At 48.2% G+C, this 26430-nt stretch overlaps 1 protein-coding gene across 1 annotated transcript in view; it reads left to right on the forward strand.

Moving 5' to 3' along the window:
* INSR (insulin receptor) overlaps positions 1–26119 on the forward strand; it is a 53307-nt gene extending 27188 nt beyond the window's left edge. Inside the window, exons 3-21 of the mRNA XM_051639395.1 lie at positions 2356–2671; positions 4691–4836; positions 5106–5250; positions 5505–5719; positions 6682–6808; positions 7398–7648; positions 8351–8518; positions 9357–9558; positions 14060–14325; positions 14769–14911; positions 15531–15690; positions 15977–16076; positions 16320–16387; positions 17023–17252; positions 17811–17921; positions 18000–18159; positions 19310–19439; positions 19659–19793; positions 20694–26119. Of these exons, the coding sequence (XP_051495355.1) occupies positions 2356–2671; positions 4691–4836; positions 5106–5250; positions 5505–5719; positions 6682–6808; positions 7398–7648; positions 8351–8518; positions 9357–9558; positions 14060–14325; positions 14769–14911; positions 15531–15690; positions 15977–16076; positions 16320–16387; positions 17023–17252; positions 17811–17921; positions 18000–18159; positions 19310–19439; positions 19659–19793; positions 20694–21048 (3428 nt within the window). The 3' untranslated portion in view covers positions 21049–26119. The remainder of the gene's footprint in view (positions 1–2355; positions 2672–4690; positions 4837–5105; positions 5251–5504; positions 5720–6681; positions 6809–7397; positions 7649–8350; positions 8519–9356; positions 9559–14059; positions 14326–14768; positions 14912–15530; positions 15691–15976; positions 16077–16319; positions 16388–17022; positions 17253–17810; positions 17922–17999; positions 18160–19309; positions 19440–19658; positions 19794–20693) is intronic.
* The last annotated feature ends 311 nt before the right edge of the window (positions 26120–26430 follow it).

The following is a 26430-nucleotide window of genomic DNA, read 5'->3' on the forward strand; positions in this document are numbered from 1 at the left end:
GGGGTCTGCAAACCTCGATGGTGAAGGGGTGATGAGGCACACTTGGTCAACAAAAACCTATTCCATGTTGTCCTGCAGTGACAGTGTTACATGGCAGCAAAACCCAACCAGATAAAAACCCCATCTGGAGTCACATCACCTGGATGCTGTAGTCCCAGTTGGAAGAAGCAGTGGTAAAGAGGTTTCTATATGGTTTTCAGGTCCTCGCTGGAAAGAATGAATTACCTGTTAGCATGCAGGCTTTGATCACGTCAACAGCATTTATTCAGGATCTTGTTTAATGAGGATTTGCACAAAATAGTGATTGGCAGTTGTTAGTCTACAGCACTTAATGGAAAAAAAAAAAAAAGACGTTACTTTGGCTGCTTCTTCAAGCTCCTTGTAGACATCAAAAGCTTGTGGAACAGGAAAGAGAAACGTTAAGACCAGTTTAAAAATAGTTCCATTGTGCCTTCTAAAAACCTGTAGAGTTGAGAATTTAAACAGTTTCTGCCCTGTGAATATTTGCAGCTGAGTTCAAAATGTGTCAATAAGCATGAGGCTTTGAAGATTAGTTTCCATAACAAATTGAGAGAATAATGAAATGGTGTGGCATGATGTCAGATGGGTGCCATGTGGCACTGGGTGCTTTGCATGAGGGTCAAACTTCTCCAAATTACCTGTCTGCTCCACCAGCTCCTTGAGAAACAAATGTTACCTTTTGAATATTGAATAGTGAAACTTGATGTCTATTAAACTGCAGCCATGGCGTGTTGCTGGACTGTTCTCCAGCTGTGGGCTGCTCAGGAGGGTACAACCAGGCATTTAAAACAAGCTTCTGATTTTATATTTGGTATAATGCAGGGTATCCTCTGCAGGCTGCTTCTGTTTGGCTGTTCCACTCTCATCAGTCACTGTTTGTGGCAGATTCACCAAATAAAACCTATTGCTAGAAAAGGGCAAAACGTTCGTCAGTGTAAGAGAAAATGAATTTGAAACAAACTCCTGTGATTCCTGTTAATGGATGAATCTGGAGCGATGGACAGAGAATGCAGTGAATGACTGACATGGAAGCAGTAAGATATCTGAGATTAAATTCACCATTTCTTATTTCTTCCAAGGGTTTCTCAGGCTGGACCAAACCCAAGGTTGCTCATCTTGACTATGTCATCTACTGCAGCTACTGCTGCTTATTCTAAGAATGGCATTAACTGCTTTAACACTTAATTCTTCAATCCTTTAACGGATGCCAAAGCAGGACCACCACAGAATCTAGGGCAGATCACTCAGAAAGGCATCCAGACAGGTCTGGAAAGTCTCCAGAGAAGGAGACTCCCCATCCTCTCTGGGCAGCCTGTCCCAGGGCTCTGTCACCCTCACAGGAAACAAGTTCTTCCTCATATTGAGGTGGAACCTCCTGTGCGCTCTATCTTATATCTGTTGTTCCTTGTCCTAGCAAAAGGTGATGTCTTGAGCTGCCTCTGGGCAATTCACAGCTGGAGCCCAAAGGACTTCATTGGTTCAACCTTGTTTTGATCATTCAGACTGAGCATGAAGGTGCTGAGCAGTGGAGGGGGAGGACTGTCCTTCCCTTCAGAGCTTCTCCAGCTTTGCTCAGCCTCCCTCCAGCTCCTTGCTCAGCGTTAGTCATGGTCTTTGCTCTGAGCTGTGCTGCTGCTTGGGTTCTATTTCAAAGCCCAAACCACTCATTAAAAGTATTGTGAGGCACTAAGTAATGGGTAATTAAAAAGTTAACCATGAAAACCTCAAGCATTAACACTCGTGGGCGCCCTTCTTTTTGGGCTCACTGGGAGAGTCACCAAAGAGCTTGTGTTGGGTGCCAGGGCAGCAGGCTTCCTCCAGGGACACGGGTGACAGGCTGACAGATAGGAAGCAAATCCTGATACAGCTGAAGGTTTTTGTAAAAGCATTGTTGGGACTGCTTAATTTGCAGCATTACTGTGGGAAACTTAGTTTCTTAACCTAAGAAACCAGAATCTTCTGGCTGAAACTGGCTGCCCTAGGCTGGGCAGCCTTTGCTGGAGGAGTCTCATCACTTCTGGGCTTCAGAAGTCACCAGAACTCTCCTGGGAGCCTTGTAGTACTGGACTGAGAGGAAAGGAAAACGGGTTTTCTCTTTTTGAAGATGAGCATTAATGAGCTGTGAGGCTGAATGAGAGCACTCCAAAGTGTCGTTACAGTTTGGAATTTACACGGCAAAATGGAGATGAGGCAGATGTCTGCACTTCAGGGATGAGTCTTTGAAAAGGAAGTTGCCCAGCAGGATGAAGTGTGGCTGCTCACAATCCTTGCCCAGTCAGAAATCACTGCCTTGTCCTGTGATACTCAGTTGCCTTTTATCTTTTCTCTCCACAGTTTGTCCACCTGCCTGCAAGTCCCAAGGCTGCACCTCTGATGGTCAGTGCTGCCACAGCGAGTGTCTTGGGGACTGCACAGAGCCCAACAACCCTGACAAGTGCGTCGCCTGCCGCAACTTCTACCTGGAAGGCAGATGCGTGGACACCTGCCCACCTGGTTACTATCGCTTTGAGGGCTGGCGTTGTGTCACCTTCAGCTTCTGCCAGGAACTGCACAACAAGTGCAAAAATGCCAGGGAGTCGGGCTGCCACGTTATCCACAACAATGAATGTGTTCACGAGTGCCCCTCAGGGTACATTATGAATTCCAGCAAGTAAGTACAAGTGTCTGCAGGTGGAGAAACCAGCCATGATGTCTTGGTTGTGCTGTGCTTGCCTCTCCCCTGGACAGAGGGTTTGTGCTCTGTGTCAAGACCAAGAGGAGTTTCCAGCATTGAAGTGTCTGTGACAATTACCTGGGCTACTTTAATACGATTTGCAAACTATTGCCTTGCTAATTCAAGCCATTAAAAGCAGACAGGTCTACCTGCCAATTTATTCTCCCTCTGTTTCCCTTGTTTTCTCTTGAGTTTGGAAAAAGTAGGAAAGGGATATTGAGAGAGAAGAGGGAAGATGAGTTGGAAGGGTCTTTCTGTAACCATCATAGAGTCATAGAATGTTTAGGGTTGGAAGGGACCTTAAAGATCATCTAGATCCACCCCCCCTGCATGGGCAGAGACACCTCCCAGCAGCTCAGGTTGCTCCAAGCCCCATCCAACCTGCCCTAACCAGGTGGGATGAGGGAGATGTGCAATTGAGAGGCTTTAGTAGCCCTGCTTGCCATCTCCACCAAAGCAGACCTCAGCCTGGAAAGCCTTGCTGCTGAGCAGAACAAGGAAAAGTGGTGTCTAATGAGAAGAGCAGAGCGTATTTTTGAGTGCATCATTCTCAGAATATTTGTCCCTCATCCCAGTAATTACTTTGATTGAGCAGGTTCAAGCTGTACCAGACGTAAATAGACAATGTAACAAACAAGCGTAGCATGAGTCAAAGCAGGGAACAGCCATTCTGTCCATTCCCAGGGTTTTTCAACAAAGGAATTAAATAATTTATGTTGCTGAGCTGTTTATCACTGAAAACTTCGTTGTTTGTCCCCCGGTAACATTATAGATTGTGATGAGTCAGATTTCCTACGAATGTTGGTAGCTTTGTGGTCACATTTAGTTGCTCCTGCCGTAATAATTTCAGGGAATTCACTCTGACAGGACTTTTTAAAATTCTATGTCCTGTTTTGTTTTTCAAAAGAACAAGCTAGCAGCCCCCAAAGCAGATAATCTGCTTGGGTAAGAGCAGCCACCACCTCTGTCCTCTCCACAACACTACTTTGTGCTTTTCCTAGAGCATTTGTTCCTCTGAACTAGTTGGGAACACATTCTTGTGGTGCTGTGACCAGGGCGAGCAATCATCCTGCTGCCTTTTAAGAAGTATTTCCCCACAGCACAAAGCACATGCTTTTATTTAAAGCAACTTTCTATACAGTTCTTCATCGGAAGGTTCCCAGATGAACGGCCAGCTCTCTGCTCATCAATTATATGTTTGGTTAATGATGCTGGGATGGAGACTGGGCCTGGGTTTCTTGGTCTTGGAAACCCTGGTGTGTACAGCACTGAGCAGCATTGTGGTCTACTCAGAATATCCTGGGCTATTCAAAATAGTCCTAATCACTTCATTCTGGCTTCTGTTACGAAGGGAGGGACAGAGCAGGTAGCATTTGAAATGTGGAAATGACAATTAAATAATTGTCAGCAGTTATTTGGAGTCCCACAGAACCATGTGCTGTGCACTGCAAGTGAATCCCATGACATGTTGTCAGGACCTTTGAATTGATTATTCTGCTTTTGAGAACTGGGGCTGCCCCAGGTGACAGTCTGCAAAAGCACCACGTCTACACACACACAGAATCCCAGAGTGGTGGGGTTGGAAGGGACCTCTGGAGATCACCCAGTCCAACCCCCCTGCTAGAGCAGGATCCCCTAGAGCAGATCCCACAGGAACACATCCAGATGAGTTTGGGATGTCTCCAGAGAAGGAGACTCCACCACCTCCCTGGGCAGCCTGTCCCAGAGCTTTAACCATTAAAGTAAAGAAGTATTGTCTTATATTTATGTTAAACCTCCAGTTTGTGCCCGTTGCCCCTTGTCCCGTCACTGGACGCTGTGGAAAAGAGTCTGGCCCCATCCTCCTGACACCCCCTGTTTACAAGCAGTGATAAGATCCCCCCTCAGCCTCCTTTTCTCCAAGCTGAGCAGCCCCAGCTCTCCCAGCCTTTCCTCCCTGACTCTCCTGTTTTCCAGCCTGCACTGCACACCCTGCGCCGGGCCCTGCCCCAAGGTCTGTGACTACAGGAAGGAGAAGACCATCGATTCGGTGACATCGGCGCAGGAGCTCCGGGGCTGCACCATTGTGAATGGCAGCTTAGTTATAAATATCCGTGGAGGAAGTAAGTCCTGCAGGAGCAAGGGGGTAGGGAGCAGTGGGTGTCAGGGCAGTGAATATGACACCATCTGTGTTTGACCACTCTGGGATTCAGAAAAATAACCACGAAGCAAAGACTCTGGTTGTGGTATTTGGGTTGTTTTTTTTCCTAACTGCTTTTTGTGAGACCTTTTGAATTTATGTGAAGCAGTTCTAGTTGTTATGTGTGGGCTCTGATACTGTGTTTCTCCTTGTGATATCAGAAAACTCAACCTGATGTTTTCCTCTCCGCAGACAACATAGCAGCTGAGCTAGAAGCAAATCTTGGCTTGATAGAAGAAATCTCAGGTTACCTAAAAATCCGCCGCTCTTATGCCTTGGTTTCTCTGTCCTTCTTTCGTAAACTGCATCTGATCAGAGGAGAAACACTAGAAGCTGGGTGAGTTCTGTCAAAAGAGCTTTTCATTTCCTGCTCTGAAGTGTAAGGAGTGTCAGTGCCATGGGGGTGATCTGTGTTGGTAAACAATCCCTGTGTTATTTTCAAATGTTCCTCTGCCTGTGGCTTGTGGCCTACAAGGGCAGAGGGTTGGCATTCGTTTTCCTTTGGTGTCTGGATTTGTGCACGAGGGGAAAAAAAGAGGTTTCAGTGGATCTGCCCCCCCCCCATTCCACATTTTCATTCTCTGCTTTCAGGAATTACTCATTTTATGCCTTGGACAACCAGAATCTTCGTCAGCTCTGGGACTGGAGTAAACACAACCTGACAATTGCAAGAGGCAAACTCTTTTTCCATTATAATCCCAAACTGTGTTTGTCTGAGATCCACAAGATGGAGGAGATCTCTGGGACAAAGGGGCGTCAGGAGAGGAATGACATTGCTCTCAAGACCAACGGGGATCAAGCCTCATGTAAGAAAGTCTCAGAATGCAGCAAGACTTGCATCATTTCCTTTTCCTTCTGCCTTGCTCACCTCATACTCTTACTTCTCTCAGCCCACGATGTTTTTCCAGGGACTGTCCTTGTCCTTTTGGTAAAGCACCAGGCATGGGCCTCGCTGCTTGTGGTGACACTCTCAGTGTGCCACGAGCAAAAGGACTTCTGGGTTCTCCCCCTGGCCTGGAGCCTACCTGGCCAACCTTGGTCCTCAGAAGTTTGCTCTCTGTGTGCTCAGCTGTGAGTTTTTCAGGGCTGAATGTATTGTTGTGTCTCTTTGAAGAGTTTAGCACAACATAACCCCAGTCCAAACGGGGACTTTGTGTTACTGCTCAGTACCTGATTAATTGCCATAATCTTCTTTTCCCATGTCAGGAGGCAAGGGTACACACACAGAATAAACATAGGAGAGAAAACAGGATTTCCACCCATCTCTGGAGCCATGTGAGGGAGTTGCTATGACAACAGTCCGAGAAATTTTCCCAACAATTCTTATTGTGCTTCTCAGAGGTTTTTAAGCTAAGAGCTTTCTTCAAGAACAGTGATACGGCGCCGCCTGTGTCAGCAGGGCTTGGGGCAAGCACAGAGTTGCTTTCTGCTCCAGCTGCAGTCGTGCTGCTGAGGATGTACTTTTGCACACACTTATTTTGTCAGGAATCCTGCTGTGAGCACATCCCTCTGCACCCCCAGCCCTGCTGGTTGTTCCCATTCTGTGCCACACACAAACCCCTTTCCCTGTAAAACTCTGACAGGACCACATTGTGAACCAGATTGTAGAAGTAAATCTGGGGTAAAACGTGACCAGCCATGTCTGTTGGGTTGGTCTTGGGTGGTGTCTCTCTGGTTTGTCTGTAGAATCTAATGCAGAGGATTAAAAATAGAAAACTTTCTTTTTTTTAGCATTAAGGAATTTATTGTCACTGCTCTTTTGTTGCAGGTGAAAATGAATTGCTGAAATTTTCTTCCATTAGAACATCTCATGACAAGATCCTGCTGAAGTGGGAGCCCTACTGGCCTCCTGATTTCCGGGACCTCCTGGGGTTTATGCTTTTTTACAAGGAAGCGTAAGTGATCCACCCTTAGGTTACAACGTAATATCGCTGGTGGGCTTCCACAGTCAGCAGCTGGTGTTGAAGAGGAGGTACTAGACCTGCTGTGGGCAGGACTCTGTGATGTTCTCTCTCCTAAACTGAAGCTTCCAACGTTAATTAAAGACTTTTGTAAGATTTACCTGAGCTCTGTACACTCCAAATTCCTCACTGAAGAGCAATCCCAATGTGAGTTGTTCCAGCTATTCTAGACCTACTATAACCATGGAGTTGATAATTTCCCCACTGTCTCCATGGGATGTTGAAGTGTTTATTCCCACTGAGGTGGGAAACATTGTTTTAGAATCAAGGTTACCAAGTTGAGAATAATTAGCCTGGATTTAGTTGTTGGGACCATCTGTGGGACAGTTTGTGATGTGGGATGGTGGGAAGAGGCTGAGTTGCAAAGTTCCCTACGCTTCACTTTCAGAACACAGACAATGAGATAGTTAAATGGTAAGGGATTCCCACTCTCAGTGATGGCTTTAGAAATGTTGTTTTTAAAAGCTTGGATTAGGGTTCTGTTAATTTGAGGCTTTTCTGTTGTGTTTGTTTTTTTCTTAAGTCCATATCAAAATGTGACGGAGTTTGATGGCCAAGACGCCTGTGGGTCAAACAGCTGGACAGTTGTGGATGTTGACCCACCTCCACGGTCAAATGAGCCCAAAGCCCAGGCCCAGCCAGGCTGGCTTCTGAGGGGCTTGAAGCCATGGACACAATACGCTGTGTTTGTTAAAACTCTGGTCACCTTCTCAGATGAACGTAGAACATACGGTGCGAAGAGCGAGATCATCTACGTCCAGACCAATGCCACTGGTCAGTGTTATTCCATTCACATTTCCTTGCAAATGAAAAAGAAACAGGCCTGAACAGTCCTCTGCCTGTAGTCATGGTAGTCCCACAGCCATGAAACTTCCCACTGCCATTGCTGCTCTCCTTTGGGAGGAAGGTGTTCCCAAACAAGTGGAAGGGCGTGTGCTTCCCTGCGCTTCTTCCTTGTGGGAATGCAAAGCATCTTTCTTACCAGTTTATTGCAACTTTCTTTACCCCAGCAAAAAAGTAGAGTGGAAAAGCATTAGTACAGAGATGATGTCTTGCACTCCCTGCAGGGATGTTGAAGTTCAACCTTCTCTAAGATCTAATTTTAATTGAATTCAACCTAAAATTTTGGTTTGTTTTCTCAGCACACTCACAAATGGCCTTTACTAGCAGTGAGGCTTTTCTGTTTCCTTTTTCTGAAACAAAGGATACCTGCATTTGCATACATTTCCAAGTCTAATTTACAACTTCAGGATGAATGGACTTGCCAAAGTCTTCCCTCTGGCTTGTGTGGCCACATGTAGGAGTGTGTGTGCATGCTGGGGTGTCCCGTGCAGGGCTGTTGGGTGTCACTGGAGCTGGGATGGAGAGCACTGTTTATTGCCACAGAAACAGAAGCTGGCCTTTGTCTGTCCCACGTTCTCCCCAGCTCTGGCAGGGCACTGGCAGTGACCTCTGTCTCTTTTCCCACCCACACAGTTCCCTCAGTCCCGTTAGACCCGATATCAGTTTCCAACTCATCATCCCAGATCATTCTGAAGTGGAAGCCGCCCTCGGAGCCCAACGGGAACATCACCCACTACCTGGTGTTCTGGCAGCAGCAGGCAGAGGACAGTGAGCTTTATGAGCTTGATTACTGCTTGAAAGGTGAGTGTGTGGTTCTCTCTCTCTGCTTGCTTTCCCAGAGCTCTCTGAAGGTTTTCCACACACCTTGGGAGAGCTCTGCATGCCTGATTTAGCTGTTTTCAAGAGTATGATTCAAAAAAACATGCTGAGGTGCAGCTGTGTTCTCCCACTGGTCATAGAATCATGGAATGGTTTAGGTTGGAAGGACCTTACAGATCAGCTAGATCTAACCCCCCTGCATGGGCAGGGACACCTCCCACCAGCCCAGGTTGCTCCAAGCCCCATCCAACCTGCCCTTCAACTCTGCCAGGGATGGGACTGTTCAGTTGCATTACACATTAGGCACTATTGCCAAGTGATGTGCAAAAACTCTCCAGAAACATTTTTTTACAGATATTTTTTTTCCTTTGGGGATCCCCCTTCTGCACTTGTTCCTTTTCCACTGAGTAACAAGTTTAATAACTTAGACAAAGATAATTAGGAAAACATTTCCGTGCTCCTGGAGATCAGGTTAATTTTTCAAGGCACCCTGTGCCTGTTGGAAATTCTTTCAGAACACTTGAGTTTCACTGAGGACTCCCAGAATGTCACCTGCTGCTCTCTGGTACCTAAACTGAGGTGAGCTGGGGTGGAACTTGGCTTGGCTACAGCAGCATCTGAGCTTCATTTCAAAAAGAGCACAGTTTGGAACCAAAGGCTTGTCGTAAAAGAGGGAAAGCTGCTCAGCCCTGGCTCTGAAAGCTCAGGATGCCCAGATGTTTCTGTGTTTTTTGTGTGCACTGGTTATGGATCTTTGTAGGATCAAACATCTGCTTCTACCTCATTGAGCAGAAGTGATACTGAATGCTTTTATCCACAGGATTAAAACTGCCCTCAAGGACCTGGTCTCCTCCTTTTGAATCCGAAGACCCTCAGAAGTATAATCAAAGTGAAAACGAGGAGGTCAGTGGAGAATGTTGTTCCTGCCCTAAAACAGACTCCCAGATACAAAAGGAGCTGGAGGAGTCAGCTTTCCGCAAGACCTTTGAGAACTATCTCCACAATGAGGTGTTTGTCCCCAGGTAGGAATATCCAACCAATATTGCCCGGGTGGTCTGGGGCAGGGGAATAAAATCATTAAACAGAAATACTGGGCTGGATGTGGCCATATGACCAGTCTCTGGGCTTCCAGGAGACTGCCTAGTCCAGCTGGATGTGTGTGCTGGTGAGAGCCCAGCACCTCCCACTGATGTTATTACGGATTTGGAAGATCCTGCTCTTACTTCCTGCCTCTGAATTCACAGCTTGAGAGTGAAGTGAAAATCCTTAACAAATAGCTAAATGCCTGCAGCTCATTTAAACTTGTACCATGCCAAAAATAGCTGGTTGGATTGGGTTTTTTTTTTTTCTGTCCTGCAATGTTGTGGTCTAGCTTTTCATCCAGCTGAAAAGAAAGGAAAAGGAAGAGGGAAGTTTCCTGGGCCACAGCCGTGTCCTCCTGCGCGGCATTTGCGGGCTTCCTTGCACTTAGGCTGGGAAATACCTCCAATACCATGAGGAATGCAGCTGCTGTGGGTGGTGAATGTCCTGTTTTGAGTGGCACACACGGTGTCACATTAAGTGGTGTTGAATGTCTTCACACTTCACAGAGGAAGCACTGGGAGTAAGGCTCGAGTCAGCAATGGTTTCCCTGTCCACCGCCCTGTTTTGTGCTCTCTGTTTGTTCTCCGTTAGCCCTCAGCTAACAAACACCTGTTTCCCACTGCTTGACAGAAGCTACGTTGCTGCACTGAACATTTTTTATTTCTGAGTGCATTGCCAGACAGTGTCTCTCCTCTGGGAGCCTGGAGTTGTCACAGGGAAGCTTGTGCAGTCCCTGCTCTTGCTGGTGGTGCTGGTCAGGACACGTTTCAGGCTGCAAAAAGATGCCAGGACACAACATACTCCAGAGCAGAGGAGCATCAAGCCATGTGCAAAAGCCAAACTCCAGGCAGATGATTCTGACAAGCTGACTTCTTTTTTTTCTTTTTTTCCCAACATTACTGTGCAGCCAGGATGCTTCTCAGGCCAGTTTCTGGGGTATGTATTTGAGAAAGAAACCCATCACCAGGATGTGCCACCTTGTCAGCTTGCTAGGGAGGGAATCTCCACTTCCCCTTTTCATACAAGCCCTTTTGGGTGTTACAAGTCAGCAGTAAAGGTGCCCTCCTGCTGAGCTGCATCCTGCTGGTCTTTTCTGACAGGCTCCAGACTGTGGCAACTATAAATGAAAATTAGTTTTCCAGGGAAAACTGTGGCCCTGCTCACAGGGCAGCCTGGCTGCAGCCTGGCAACTGAACGTGAAGCCTGTTTTACTTCAGGTGCTTTTTCTGTGGCTCCTGATAGTTTATTGACTCTCTCCAGACACTATGTGGAGATGAGAAGCTCTGTGCCCTTTACAGGGTGAATCTTGCAGGTGAGAATCAGGAGGAATACGAGATAGCAGGGGTGTGGATGACAGCAATTGAGAAGTTACTCCCCATACATCTTCTCTCCTTGTTTTCCATGTACCACTGTTCTCCTCCTGTCCTGTTCCCAGCTCTCTGCTCCCAGTGCAGCATCCCATCCACACGAGGCTCTGCCACAGATCTGCCTTCATCCAGGTCCAATCCCACCTGGCTTGCTGCAAACCCCTCTGCAGATCCCAGAAGCTCTTCCTTCATGGTTGATAACTCCAGGAGATCCTATCACAAGTCTTGTGGGTTCATTTGCTCTGGAACTGGCAAGGCAAACCAGAAGCTTCTAAATGCTTCTTGCCATCCCCACCTTCCCAGGCAGAGCTTGAGGGGATCTTCACACCGTGGGCTGTGTGACCTCCCTTTGTAGCTGAACAAAGTGGCCATCAGAAGCTGATGCTTTGTTTCTTCTCCTCTGTGGTATTTGCTCTTATATCAGAATGTGCTTTGTGCAGATTGAAGCACACAGATGATTGCAGGCTGGGACAGGCTGCCCAAGGAGGCTGTGGAGTCTCCATCCTTGGAAATATTCCAAACCTGACCAGGCATGGTCCTGAGCAGCCTTCTCTGGCTGCCCCTGCTTGGGGCAGGGGGTGGATGAGACAATCTCCAGAGGTGCCTTCCAACCTCAACCACTCCATGATTCTGTGGAAAGCATGGAAAGATTGGAAAAAAGTCCTGAGAGGCAGAGGGGAACTAAATGGCTGCTCTTCAGGGTGTAATCCCATGTGTTCTCTCCACCACTGCTACTGCAGAAGCAGCAGTCTCACTCTTCTCTCTGTCTCTGCCCTCTCTGTCACACACTCGTGTCATTACAAATATTCATGGGCTACAGAGAGAACAAGACCTGAGAAATGGCTCACATGAAAAGCAACTTTATTTTTCTGAGTTTCCTGGTTCAATCCAATGAATACAGACAAATATACAAACACCTTTGCCAGCAGAAGGGGGCAGACAGGCCAGTTGCTGCTCTGCAAACTTCAGGTGTGTGGAAAGACTTGGCTCAGGCTGGCGAAGGGGCTTTGAACATCCCCCAGCAAAGGGCACATTGTGTGTGTGGAGTTGTCCTTTCCAGCTGAGAGCACTCACACATGCTGGACATCTCAGAGTAGGAGGAGAAGGAACCTGAATCTGAGTATTAGGGGGAAGGTCATTGGAGCTACTGCAAGGGCCATCATGAAAATGGCACTGGAACAACTATGGGGGGCCTTCAGATGTTTGAAAATACAGGGAATTTGGTGAGAAAACTGCTGCATATCCAGGGTAATAAATGTGGGAAGATGGGGGTTGACAGCTTCAAAAGCTTTCCCTGCTTTCTGTTACTTGAGAAGGAAGAAGTTGTTCTTGCATTTTCCTCTGTGTTGCATTCAGGGGTCAAATTGCTGGTTTACATGTGAAAAACAGAATTCTCTTCAGCTGAATCCAGAGTCTGTAAACAATGGTGTGTAGCTTTGCTGTTAGGTCCAGACAAGGTTCTGGCTGACTGTCAAGATTCCTTCCAAAGGAGGGAGGTGGCACAACCCAGACCTGGGGCTCTGAACTCTGCCCCATTGTCAGGGGACACTGTTCAGAACAATGCACAAGCTGAGATAACAGCAGCTCCAAAAGGAGTTAATTAGTAATTAGAGAAAACTGAAAGCTGGAATGTGCTCTGCTGAGCCTTCACAGGCTGAATTTGCTATCCTGTTTTCCATCAGGTGGATGAATATGATCAATGTAGTTGTGTACAGCCCCGTGTTCAGTGGGAGGAAATCTTAAAAACCTGCTTTCCAGCTGGTTGTATTTGCTGATGGAGGAGAAACAACACCAGGGAGCAGAGCTGGGGCTGCAGAGGTGGACCTGACCTGTGCCATCCTCCTGGTGGCTGCACTTGGCCAATCATTTGCCTGGTGGTTGGAGGCTGGGCAGTGGAAAGTTCAGTTCAGCAGCAAAGATTTGCTTCAACAGCCTGTTACATTTTTAGAGACTGGAGATGCCTCAACTGTGGGTTCAGTTCAGGTCACTCTTTGTACCCTTTACTAGCTGCACACACACAAAAAGATCATCCCCTTAGAATATGTGTTCAAGTGACATTGATTTCTTTTGTGTCACAAAACGCTGGGGCTGATTCACCACGTTGGTCGATTCCCAACCTGGAATTCCTTGTGGTGAGTGTGTGGCAGGATGTAAAGTGTCAGAAGAGGAGTTTAGGTTTGGTCCTTAACTGCTTTTGTTGTTGGTTTTTTTCCCCCCAAGAAAATTACATTGGTGATTAGTTCTTAATTCTGTTGAATTAATCCTGTTTATTTCCTGACACACTGAGGCTGAAGCTGGCGAGTCGCACCTGTGGACAGGGGAGTTGACAGGATCATGCTGCCAGTTCTGTTTTTACAACAGCAAAACATTGATTTTCAGCCTGAAGTGCAAGAGCTGCAGAGGCACCATTTGGTTAACAAAACCACACAACTGCTGTGTGATCCCAGCCTGGGAGTGTTAAACGTGTCCGTTGAGATTTTGGTCTCTCCGAAAAAGGCTAAAATCCTCTCTCTAGATGCAGCCTCAGGGTTCAGAGGGGGAGATGTGTTCCACCGAGCTGGGAAGCTGGTCTGACACGTTATAAACGCAAGTTTGTGACACTTGGAATATGTGGAACATCTGAGGTCATCAGAGTTGGGGGCTGTGGTATGACCTCATGTGCTGGAGCTGAACTCCAAAACATCGCAGTGCTCTGCCAGGCATGTGTGAGGCAGCCCAGGGGGGCTGTGCTCAGCTGGGAGCTGCTGGGATAACTGGAATTCTCAAGCAAATACTTCAGCACTGCATTTCTTTCTTTTGCTTTCTTTGCCTTGTGTGAAGCTGTGCAGGGAAGGGGGCTCAGGGATGTGCAGTTTGGAGAAGCCACGTGTGTTCCAGGGGGGGAGACACATTTATTGTAGTTCGGTGTATTGTTTTTAAAGCATTTTAAACAAGAATCCCTTTGTTGCTTTGCAAATTCCAAGCTTGGTTTTGAGTTTTCAGTGGCACTCTGACCATTTTAACTCTTCCTTCTTGGATGAAAGTGTTTACACTGCTTACTACAAATAACCTTGTAACCTGCGTAATTCAACAGGCCATCAAGAAAAAGAAGAGACCTGGGCTCTGTGGCCAATGCCACGGTGGTGATACCCACCATCCCCTCCTCTGCCAACAATTCAGCCTCCGAGAACACAGAGGAGCAGAAACCTTTTGAAAAAGTGAAGTCAAAGGAGTCTCTGGTCATCTCGGGCCTGCGGCATTTCACCGGGTACCGCATCGAGCTCCACGCGTGCAACCACGATGCCCAGGAGTCCAGATGCAGTGTTGCAGCTTATGTCAGTGCCAGGACCATGCCAGAAGGTAAATTGGATCTAGATGATTATAGAATCATAGAATGGTTTGGGTTGGAAGGGACCTTAAAGATCATTGAGTTCCAACCCCCCTGCATGGGCAGGGACACCTCCCACCAGCCCAGGCTGCTCCAAGCCCCATCCAACCTGCCCTTCAACACTGCCAGGGATGGGGCAGCCACAGCTTCCCTGGGCAACCTGGGCCAGGCTCTCACCACCCTCACACTCCAGAATTCCCTCCTCATGTCTCACCTAAATCCCCCCTCTTCCAGTTTTAATCCCTTACCTCTTGTCCTCTCACTTTATATCCCTGTAAAAAAGAAGATGGAGCTCAGCATCTCCCAAGACCCTTCCACCCCAAACCATTCCATGATTCTGTGAATCTGTGAAGCGCTGGCAAATTTTGCCAAAGACATGAAATAAAACTGTTACTAATCATGCCCTTGGTTGTAGCTAAGGCTGATGACATCGTTGGGCCAGTCACCCACGAGCTGATTGAAAAAAACACCGTCCATTTGAAGTGGCAGGAGCCAAAGGAGCCCAATGGTCTCATTGTGCTCTATGAAGTGAATTATGGACGTCTTGGGGAGACAGAGGTGAGAATTTCTGCTTGTCCTCCTGCACGTTTGGGGAAGCAGTTTGGCCTGGGAGTCCAGGACTGGTCAGTCTTTACTAGTCCTTGTGTCCTGCCTGGTTGAACTAACGTGACATCAAACTTCACTGGTGACTTTGTGCCCTCTGCAAGCCTGTCTGTGGTGACAGAGAAAGAAAAACCTGCCTCTCTGGTGCCTGTTCCACGTATCGAATTGGCCAGTTTTCTGCGTGGAGCTTTTTTAGGAGTTTTATTTCCCAGAAGGACAGAAAACATGTCTCTAAATTTAAGTTGCTGAGGGACATGAAGAAGGTGTGGAGCAGGCAGAGCCTGTGGGCAGCAGTGCTGCCCGTGCAGGATGCCAGGGCTTGCCAGCCCAGCTCACATTTCAGGGCTGAGGTCCTAGTACAGCAGATGGCATCTGCTCCCTGGAACCTGACCTCCCAAACTGTAAAATGCAAATCCAGGACAAACCACTTCATTGGAAAGGACCTGAGCTGTTAAAGCCCTGTTTATGTACCTTGGCTGGGAGAGGAGGTGAGGCACAAAGCCTGGTGGTGCTGCTGTGGAGCTGGGGCTGTTGCAGAGCTGGATTCCTGCACTTTTCCTCTTCCCTCCCTCAGGAAGCTCACTACTGTGTGTCCAGGAAGCATTTTGCCAACGAGCAGGGCTGCAGACTCCGGGGATTGCAGCCTGGGAACTACAGCGTCCGTATCCGAGCTACCTCCCTGGCTGGAAATGGCTCGTGGACAGAACCCACCTATTTTTATGTGGCTGATTATTGTGAGTTCATTTTTTGAATTGCTATTTCAACAATAACCCAGGTCAGGGAGCAAGGAGCACAGAGGCAGCTGTAGGGGCTCGTCGTAAGTTTCCCAACACATCTCCTTTCAAGCAACTGAAATTTCTTAGAAATGTGTGACTTTTCTTCCTGAGTTCTCATTCTGACCAGCTCCATGGAGTAGCCTCTAGCTTCATATTCCAGTTTATCCAAGGTGGAGAGTTTATTAAGGAAAAGGCTTGGATTTTGGACCTGGGTAACACCTCCAACTCTTTCTTTCTCTTTCAGTGAATGCTCAGCCTAATATTGCTGTCATCATTGTTCCGATTATTTTTGCCATAATAATTGCTGGAATTATTGGAGCTGCTTATGTGCTTGTGAAAAAGAGGTGAGTGCAATTTTAGGTCGTTTCCACCAGAACAAGCAAAACACACCCCCAAAGGTTTTGAGTATTTGTTGGAAGTGATGGGTTCATTTACTAATGGAGATAATGATTGCAACGTTCATTTGGATTTTGTGCCTTTGGAAATGGGGACAGTTTGGATTTGCTGCAGGCTCTGGGGGTTAATCAAACTGTTGGTCAAACAGTTGTAACGTGTCACAGGTGCTGAAGTTTGTGTCTCCCTTCCAGACAAACCGAAGGACCAACTGGACCCCTCTACGCCTCCTCTAACCCTGAGTATCTCAGCGCCAGTGATGGTGAGAGCAGGGAGGGTTTTCTTCAAGCCTTAATTCTTGGGTGGAAATGGATTGGTCAGGGTTGGAAGGGACCTCTGGACATTGTCTAGTCCAACCCCCTGCCAGAGCAGGATCCCCTAGAGCAGATCCCACAGGAACACATCCAGATGGGTTTGGGATGTCTCCAGAGAAGGAGACTCCACCACCTCCCTGGGCAGCCTGTCCCGGGGCTCTGCCACCCTCAGAGTCAAGAAGTTTTTCCCTATGTTTAACTTGACCCTCCTGTGCCCATTGCCCCTTGTCCTGTCACTGGACACTGCAGAAAAGAGACTGGCCCCATCCTCCTGACACCCCCTGCAGATCTTGACAAGCACTGATGGGATCCCCCGTCAGCCTCCTCTTCTCCAGGCAGAACAGCCCCAGGTCCCTCAGCCTTTCCTCATGGATTCATTCCTCTCAGCATCTTTCTGGCCCCACACTGGACTCTCTCCACTAGATCCTTGTCCTTTCTGAACTGGGCAGCCCAGAATGGGATGCAGGGCTCCAGATGCAGCCTCACCAGGGCACAACAGAGGGGGAGGAGAGCCTGCTTTGACCTGCTGGCCACGCTTAGGCCAAAAGCTCCTGCCTCAACTCAGGAACTTTTCCCCCAACAGTCTATGTCCCCGACGAGTGGGAGGTGCCACGGGACAAGATCACTCTGCTCCGAGAGCTGGGCCAGGGCTCCTTTGGGATGGTGTATGAGGGGATTGCCAAGGACATCGTGAAGGGGGAGCCCGAGACCCGCGTGGCCGTGAAGACCGTCAACGAGTCGGCCAGTCTGCGCGAGCGCATCGAGTTCCTCAACGAAGCCTCCGTGATGAAGGGCTTCAGCTGCCATCACGTGGTGAGTGTCACCAGCTGGCAAGTCCCATCACACGGCTCACGGGTCTTTAGTGCTTTCGAAGCCCCAGGTTCCACTCACAACAGCAGCTCTTCTGCAGAGCGGTTGGTGAGAGGAGCTGGGATCCTCCCCGTTGTGTTCTGTAAAACGCACCTTGCAAAAGTCTCCTGGTGTCCCAGGAGAACAAATGGTGATGGATTAAAAATGGAAAGGGGGAGATTCAGGTGACATGAGGAGGAAATTCCTCACTATGAGGGTGGTGAGACACTGGAACAGGTTGCTGTGGCTGCCCCATCCCTGGCAGTGTTGAAGGGCAGGTTGGATGGGGCTTGGGGCAACCTGGGCTGGTGGGAGGTGTCCCTGCCCATGCAGGGGGGTTGGAACTCAATGATCTTTAAGGTCCTTCCAACCCAAACCATTCTATGATGACAGGGCTTCACGGGGCCATTCTGAGCTCTTGTTTTGGGGGTGTTTGGTTTGCTGTGCTCCCTTTTTTCCCAGCTGGGCTCTGCACAGTGTGTTTGGACACAACCTTGAGGGAATTTCTCACTTATTTTCCAGGTTCGCCTCCTCGGGGTGGTCTCCAAAGGGCAACCCACCCTGGTGGTCATGGAGTTAATGGCACACGGGGATTTGAAAAGCTACCTACGCTCCTTGAGACCTGATGCTGAGGTAAAGACAGGAGAGAAGGAGTCTGTTCTGCCACAGAGCTACTTGATTGGGGGTTTAATACTTGTTTATTGCTTGTAGAACAACCCTGGTCGTCCACCCCCAACGCTGAGGGAGATGATCCAGATGGCTGCGGAGATCGCTGACGGCATGGCCTACCTCAATGCCAAGAAGTTTGTCCACAGGGATCTTGCAGCTCGGAACTGCATGGTGGCAGAAGACTTCACTGTGAAGATTGGAGGTGAGCAGTGTGGCAGGAGAAGAGAATTCTGTGGGTCCTTTTTGTTGTAAAGGCAAAGGAGATGAGGCCCAAGACCGGTGGGGCAAAGGCAGGGGATTTCCACGGGTTCCCTTTGGAAATGCAGCAAACTTCCCTCTTTTTCTGCCCTGTGAAAGAACTCTGTGGACCTCAGTAAGAAAATAATCTCCTCCTCTAGAGCCAGAACAGCTTTTCTCACCTTCTCCATTCTCAAACCTCTATCCAAAAGTTCATGGCCTTTCCAGCCTAAGCTGCCTGGGGTTATCTCAGTGTTCCTTGAGCATTAGGACAAAGAAGGTGTTGGGTACAACACACCAAGTGTTGATAATCCTGTCATCAGGTCAGGTGCCTTTTAAAAGTCATTTATCTTCCACAAGAGCTACCTTGTAACCCAAACCCTCTCCTGCCCGTGCAGGGAGGTTGGATCTAGATGATCTTTAAGGCCCCTTCCAACCCAAACCATTCTGTAAGTCTATGAAAACTTAAACCAAAACTCCACAGCGTGGTGGTTTTTTCAGACTTCTTTGGCCTCAAGGTGGGATTTCAGGGCAAAGGGAGCAATGTTTACTTAAAGGGGGTGAACAGAAATAATGTTTAGAGAAGCTGTCACTAGAAATGTTCACTCTGGAGTTAAAGGGAAAAGGAAAATGTTCTTAATGTTAATCACAAGGTGAGAAACAGCTGCAGGTTGGGCTGTAGGAGGCTCCTTGGGTGCATGAAAATAGCCTGGGTCAGAGGAAGGAAACATTCATAGAATCATCATAGAATCCCAGGCTGGTTTGAGTTAGAAGGGACCTTAAAGATCATCTAGTTCCAATCCCTTTGCCATGGGCAAGGACACCTCCCACCAGCCCAGGTTGCTCCAAGCCCCATCCAACCTGCCCTTCAACACTGCCAGGGATGGGGCAGCCACAGCTTCCCTGGGCAACCTGGGCCAGGCTCTCACCACCTTCACACTCCAGAATTCCCTCCTCATGTCTCACCTCAATCTCCCTCTTCCAGTTTTAGCCCATTCCCCCTTGTCCTCTCCTTACAAGCCCTTGTAAAATGTCCCTCCCCATTCACCTGGAGATGTTGCCCAGTATGAGTAGGGAAGGGGAGACATTTAACACATCCCAATTGGTTTCCTCAGACTTTGGCATGACCAGGGACATCTACGAGACGGATTATTACCGGAAGGGGGGCAAGGGGCTGCTGCCCGTGCGCTGGATGGCACCCGAGTCCCTGAAGGATGGGGTCTTCACTGCTTACTCTGATGTCTGGTAAGTTGGCTCTGCAGTCCCAGGTGGATTCCAGCTCAGGAGCTCACACTTTTTAACACACATGGTATGTTAAAAGTTCAAAGTACAGATAAAACATGAAACATTGTTTGGAAACCCTCTTCTTAATAACATTGTTGTGCTCTTTTTAGGTACCTGGTCTCCAAAGTAAGAGATCTGGAGGGTGTTTTATTCTCACCAGGAGTCTTCTCTCTTTCTTAGGTCATTTGGTGTTGTCCTCTGGGAAATAAGCAGTTTAGCAGAGCAGCCCTACCAGGGACTCTCCAATGAACAGGTGCTAAAGTTTGTCATGGATGGAGGATACCTGGATCAGCCAGACAACTGCCCGGAGAGGCTGTAAGTACTAAAGCAGGGGGCAATGGACCAAGCTGGGCTCCTTAGCTCAAGTGTGGCCAACAAAGGTGGCCCCCAGTGGCACCTATGAACCCTTTCTCTGTTGGGGAGGAACAAAACAGACTTTAGCAAGTCACCTCTCACAGAAATTGAACCAATGCATCCCTAGTGATCCAGGAATTAAAGACCCAACCCAGCCCGTTTCACTAGGAGGGAAATTAAATCAACCTGGACCTTCCATCATGAGCAGAGAGAGTCAAGAGAAGGAAGGACAGAGCACAGGGAAGCTTAGAATACAAACAAGCACTGGATCAGTTGCCCAAATAAATGTTTTTCCTCCACTCCAGACTAGTGGGTGGCAGCTGGTTCATGTCACATGGCAAAGCCTGTTCACCATCTGCATCCATGTGCTGCAGAGCAGCTTCTTAATCCTAAGGTCTGCTCAGCTTTTCTGTTGTTCCTCTCTCTGTACATCAATAGACTTTAAGAATTACAGCAACATTTTACTGCTGATTTTCAGAAATCTGCTGGAATTCAGAAATTTCTCAGAATTCAGAAATAGCTCTCCTGGCCAGTTACCAACTCCAGTTTGAAACTTGATTTGTACTTGAAGTTCTTCCCCCGTGGTGCCTGATAACACAAGACCTCTTGCTGCAGCTTTTCTTGAGCGTGGGGTGTTGACAGGCTGGATGGGGCTTGGAGCAACCTGGGCTGGTGGGAGGTGTCCCTGCCCATGCAGGGGGGTTGGGACTGAAAGACCTTTAAGGTCTCTCCAACCCAAAACACTCTGTGATTCTATATGAGTGTCAGGATGGTGTGGCTGGTGGGTTGTCTGACAGGGATGCTCTCTTGGTCTGTGAAGCTGTTCCTTGCTGGCCCTGACTCTGCCCTGTCCCTGTGCAGGCACAGCCTGATGCAGATGTGCTGGCAGTACAACCCCAAGATGCGTCCCACCTTCATCGAGATCATCGAGATGCTGAAGGAGGACCTGCACCCCAGCTTCCACGAGGTCTCCTTCTTCTACAGTGAGGAGAACAAACCTCTGGAGACCGAGGAGTACGAGATGGACTTTGAGAACATGGAGAGCATTCCCCTCGACCCCTCCTCATACTCACAGAGGGACAAAGTCCTGGGGAGGGACAATGGCCCCTCCATGGCCCTGAAGGGGAACTATGAGGAGCACATACCTTACACACACATGAACGGTGGCAAGAAAAACGGGCGGATTCTCTCCATGCCCAGGTCAAGTCCTTCCTAACGTTTCCTGTTTGGCCCAAGGGTTGTGTCTTGCTTTTTGTGCCCCCTCCACAAATCTCAGGACTCTCGTTATTGCTGCCACAGTGTATGACACACATCGACAGACTCTGCAGATTTTTAATCATCTTATGATTAATACTTCTTTTTTTTTTTTTTTTTTTGGTGTTTGTTTTTTTGCCAAGTTGACTGGTTGTCAGTGGACTTATCTGTGAACATACATGGAAGAGGTTTCCATGGCTGCTGTCCCTTCTGTAACCATGGTTTCAAAACAGGAAGCGACCGTTCTAAGTCCAACCCAAGGAGGAACATCCACGTTTGCCAACAAGGAGACATGAAATTTGCTGGGATCTGAGCTCCAGCTGGAAGGGTGCGGAACTAAACTTCTGCAGGACAAAAAAAGCATTTCCAGTGGGATTCCGGGTTTCCAGGCACCCTCTTCACCACAGCTGAAGGATTCAACACATGGGTCGGACGCGCCAGATCCTCAGATTGACCAATAGCTGCTGCTTTCAGACTTAAAAAAATGGGTTAAAATACCCAGGGGTGTGTGTGGGGGGGTGTGTGTGTCTCTCTCTCCGTGGGGTGTAAATGTAGAGCAAAATACACACTTTTTGTACATAAGTTTTGTATGTTCTCACAGAAGCTTTTCCTCTTCTCAGAAGCGTGTACTTATCTTTGTTTGGTTTCCCCCCCCCGTTTCCTTGGAGTGATTGAATCCTAAACAGATTATTTTTATACTAAGGACTCTTGGGAGTAGGTTTTCACTCATTAACAAATGAGAAAAATGTGCTGGGAGCCAAAGGAGCAGAAATCTGAGATTTGTGGGTACTTTCAAGACCAAACAAAGCTTGAGTCCCCTGACCTGAGAGAGGGAGTTTTCTCTCCTTACAGCATTAAGTATATATATTGTTTGTTGTAACATATTTTAAAATGTCTTTAGTTGAAGTTTTACCTTCATATAAATTATTGACTGTGGATGATCCTTTCGGGGAGGGGAGAATGTGGGGGATTGTTTGGTCTTAAAGTGGTCCAAAGATTTCAGAAGGAACTGATTTCAGCTGTGAGCCTGAAGCACACGTGAAGCTGATGCTTGATGAGGCTTTGGAATATGGTTGACATGATGCAGTCGGCTGGCTCCAGTCAAAGCCCCTCTGAGACAAAGTAGCTGGGACTTCTCTTGCTTGTTGGGGGCTGAAGGACACCAGAACATCCCAGTCCCAAGTCCTGCTCCTCTTCTGTCCCCGTGTCCCTTTGCTTTGCCTCCTGCGCCGCCGAAGCAGCTGGAAAATGCGGACGAGCAAGAACTCGACCTGCAAAAGAGACACTGAAGCCAATGGAAAGGGGGGAAGCACGAGGCTCTTGGCTCTGCAGGTGAAGCAGAAGCTGGATGTGACTGTGGTCAGCTGCCCCCTGCTGCTGCTGCTGCTGCTCAGGCATCTGGCCTCCCATGTTTTCCTGGGATTCCCCCATCCTGCCACGTCCCAGGGCCTTGGCCCCTGCTCTCAGCTCCTCGGGATGTCAACTTGCATCTTCTGGACTCTGCTTGGGTTTTTGCTGCTGTTTGCCTGAAAGACAGAGCTGATCAGCATCAGATGTTAGGAAAGAATTGTGAAACCAAACGTATCTCGGTAGTGCCCAGGGAGTGAGCTGCTGGCAGGGAGAGGTGCTGCAGCAGGGGGTGAAGATGGTGGATGGTGCCCATGTCATGCAAGAGGTGGCTTTAAACTGGGAGAGAGATGCTCCATCCTCTGCTTCTTCTCCTGGGGAAGTTTCTGCTCTCTGCCAGGAGCAAGCAAGCTTCTCCTGACGTGGTGAGAGTGGGAACACTGAGCTGGTGGGTGGCTTTTTATTCCAGCCCAGGCGGTGCCACCGATTTCTCCCTGTCAGAAAAGTCAGGGGCTGGAGTTGGTTGGGAATGGCCTCTCCCAGCCCAGCCACGTGGACTCCGGGCACCACCACGAGCTGCTGGGCCTTATTGTTGGTTGCATCTGGTCGGTTTGGACAAAGGTGGAGGGTGCAGGTTGCTCAGAAGGTTGGGTGGAAAACAGACAGTCCAGACATGGGTAAGAACCTGCGATTTCAAAAGGCCTCGTTTACATTTCCTCTGCTTTACAAAGTAGTAACTGTTCAGCAGCTCTGGACTACACTGCAAGAAAGAAGACATATTCTCACACTTTTCTAAGGAAGAGAAGTTTTTCTTATGAGAATTTTTTATTTATTTTAATATATAAAACACTGTAAAAAAGAAAAAAAGCGACAAACCAATTTGTTTTCTTAACCACAGAGAACATGTAAATTTGTATCCGTAAAAATCTTGGCAGGTGGATGTGGTGGGGTTATTTTTGTCCTGTTCTGGTGCAGTCTACCTCAGTGTTTCCTAAGGATATTTTTACTACTACACACCTCTAAACCTGTTGAAATATTCTGGTCTGGACCTACTGTGGATCAGGGAAAAATCAATATCGGCTGATTCCAATACTTGGGACCATTCAGTGAAGGGAAGGGGGTGGGAGAACAGCTCGTCACTCTTTGTTGCTCCTCTGAGCAGTAGTGACCAAAGGAACTGACACATGAGGATCTGATATTCTGACATCATCCTCTTGTTAAAAAAGAAATTAACAAAAGAGCCATTTAATTGTTTGGACTTGAGTGAAGTAACGACTGGAAAGGAGCAAGAGCTGCTGGTCCCAAAACCAACCTGGTTTGGATGACCTGGAACTTGCAGCGCTCCTGACTGGGAAGAGCAGATCTTTTGATCTACCCAAACACTGGAACCTTGTATTGGGTCTGGCTTTGAAATTCCATCGATATTGGTTGGCCCTCTGAGGACACAGGATTTGCAGCTGAACAAGGGAATGCAGGATGGTTTGTTGTGGACAGACAGTCCATCCACACGGCTCGTGGCGTCCCCTTCGCTCTGCACCGAACGGAGCAGTTGGTTATCCCCAGTGTTGTGTGTCAGGATGATTCCAGTCATCCTTCCTACCTTGTGCCAAGGGGTGAGGAAAGGCTTATGGTACTAGTGGTGAGGAGATCACTTTCCCCCTTTTTAAAAACAAAAAAAAAAACACCAGTGGTTGCCACTCGTGGCTGTTAAAGATGCCACTCAATTAGCTACAGAATTAGGAAGAATAAATGAACATCATTTGTAAAGCCCAGCTCTCACCTCTGGAAAATCCTTCACCCCCAGCTGGCACTTTGGTCTCTATTGTTGGAAGATCCTAAATATCCCTCTCTTGGATCTTGCTGATCCCTGGTCAGAGGCACCAGGTTTGTGGATGAGTTGAGATTGCATATGCTGGATGAAACCTCTACACAAAGGGCTGCTGCCTGGGCAGGGGTGCTGGGCCTTCCTCAGGGGAGCTGCTGCTCCATCAAGATTCCTTTGGGATGAGAACACCACACCTGGGGGGGAAGCATGGGCACTCTCTGCTGCTGCTGAGGAGGAGCCAAGGGATAGTGCAGGAGAGCTGGTGGGATGGCTGGAGGACAACCAGGGAGGGGAAGCTCCTTCCTTTTCTTGAGGCAGCATCTGGAGGGTTGGATCTGCTCTTTGCGGGCAGAGAACTTCCCCTGGGCAGCAGAACATACCCTGCACCCTGTCCAGGAGCAGCTGTAGCCTCCTGTGTGTGGTCTGGGGACAGGGAAGGAACCAACAAGCAGCCAGAACTTCCCTGTCCCTGAAGCTGGTGAAGCAGGAGGTGTCACAAGCAGCTTTCCCCTCTGCTGCCTCTCACTGGGCTGGAGAGGTTCCTCAGACCCGTTTGCATGTTAAATTCAGTCACCACTTCCTGAACAGCTCTTGCAAGTCTTACTTCCCTACAGAGCAGGGCAGCAGTGCAGAGCTTGGCTGCTGGGGTAGGAACGTGTCCTTCTTGGCTGCTTGTAAATACTCTGTTGTGTTGTAAAATAGAAGAGCTAATAACATGAACTCTGTGCCAGCTCTGGCCTGGGAGAGGTGATAGGAACTAGACCAGGCTGCAAGGAGGATGTTTTTGGTTGCTCCTAAAGCAGCTGTGTTGGAAGAAGCTGCTCTTAGGTTGCTAAAGGGTACTCTCTTAATTCATGGGTAGTGGATCTTTCCTCCTAAATATGTATTATAGCCATGGGACACTTTGCTTCATGTTAGTTTGTTGCATATAATGTTGGTAACTCTTCTGGAAAAACCTTTGCTGTGTTATTGACCTAACTATGATGAAGGCAAATAGGAAAAGAGAGGAGAGGTGGGGGCTGTGTCTGTTGTTCTTGAACCTCTGTTGGAGGGGAGGGAGAGGGGCAGTTAGTTCCCTCTTACTGTCACTGTGATATGAAGACAGACCCTGGGGCACTTGGGGCAGTGATTCCTGATCCCATGACTGGAACCTTGTTTGACAAGTCAGAAGATAAAATATCTTTGTGCCATAAACCCCTTCCTCCCAGGGCTGTGCTGGGTGCTCCTGTGATCCATGTGAGATCAGTTCTGAGCCTGGAGGGAGCAAGAAACTGCAGATAAACCCTCTGCTCCTGTGTCCCAACCTCCCTCTGAGCTGTGGGGGGCTCGTTGGCACAGCAGGACCTGGGTCCCCTCCTGGGTGCCCGGGCCAGGGAAAGGAGCTGTGGGATGGATTGAAACCAAGAAGTAGTTAGTTGAGAAAATACATGAAATTCAGAAGAAGATTAGTTTGGTATTTGTATGAACTTAATTGAATTTGGCCTTTTTATTTACCTTCTGCTTGGCTCTGTGTTAACTCTGCTTGGATTCTGTTGTGGATGTTGGTGTAAGAACATGAGTGAACACGTTCAACCTGTTCTGTCCTGGCTTGTCACGAGCACCACGAGAGGGAAGCCAGTCCTACAGGTGACTTTGGGAGGAACCTGACTGTTCCAAAGCAATTCTAAAGCTACCAGTTGCATCCAATCTGCTGTCATTAAATGTGTCTTTTCTTATTTTACAATGAAATTGCTTGTCCTTCTCCAAAGTAAGCACTTCTTGCAGTTTCAGCCACCTGACTGCAGCACAATGCAAGCTCGAAGGGGACGGGTAGAGAAATGACTTTTTAAATATTGTACAATAAAGTTAGTATTAACTCCTACAGCCTTGTTATATTTTTTGCCAACAGATTTGCAGGGGGGGAGAAATTCCCTTTTGGGTGGTTGTTTTGTTCTGGGTCCAGTGTCCTGACTGGTGGCACGAAATCATTTCCTTTTCTCAGCCCCCAGAAGGTCCCTGTGAGCAGGGTCTGGGCAGCTGGGGGGACCTGGGATGGTTTTGGCAGCTGAAGAGGAACCATCAGCAGAGCTTAAAAGGTGGGCACAGACACTGGATGGGCTCAGTCCCAGTATCACCAGTAAAGCTTGAGCTCAGGACTGAACACCTGAGAGATCTGGGCTGGACTCAATCCCA

Source organism: Apus apus, chromosome 24 (genome assembly GCF_020740795.1).
Source record: "Apus apus isolate bApuApu2 chromosome 24, bApuApu2.pri.cur, whole genome shotgun sequence".
NCBI classification, from domain to species: domain Eukaryota; kingdom Metazoa; phylum Chordata; class Aves; order Apodiformes; family Apodidae; genus Apus; species Apus apus.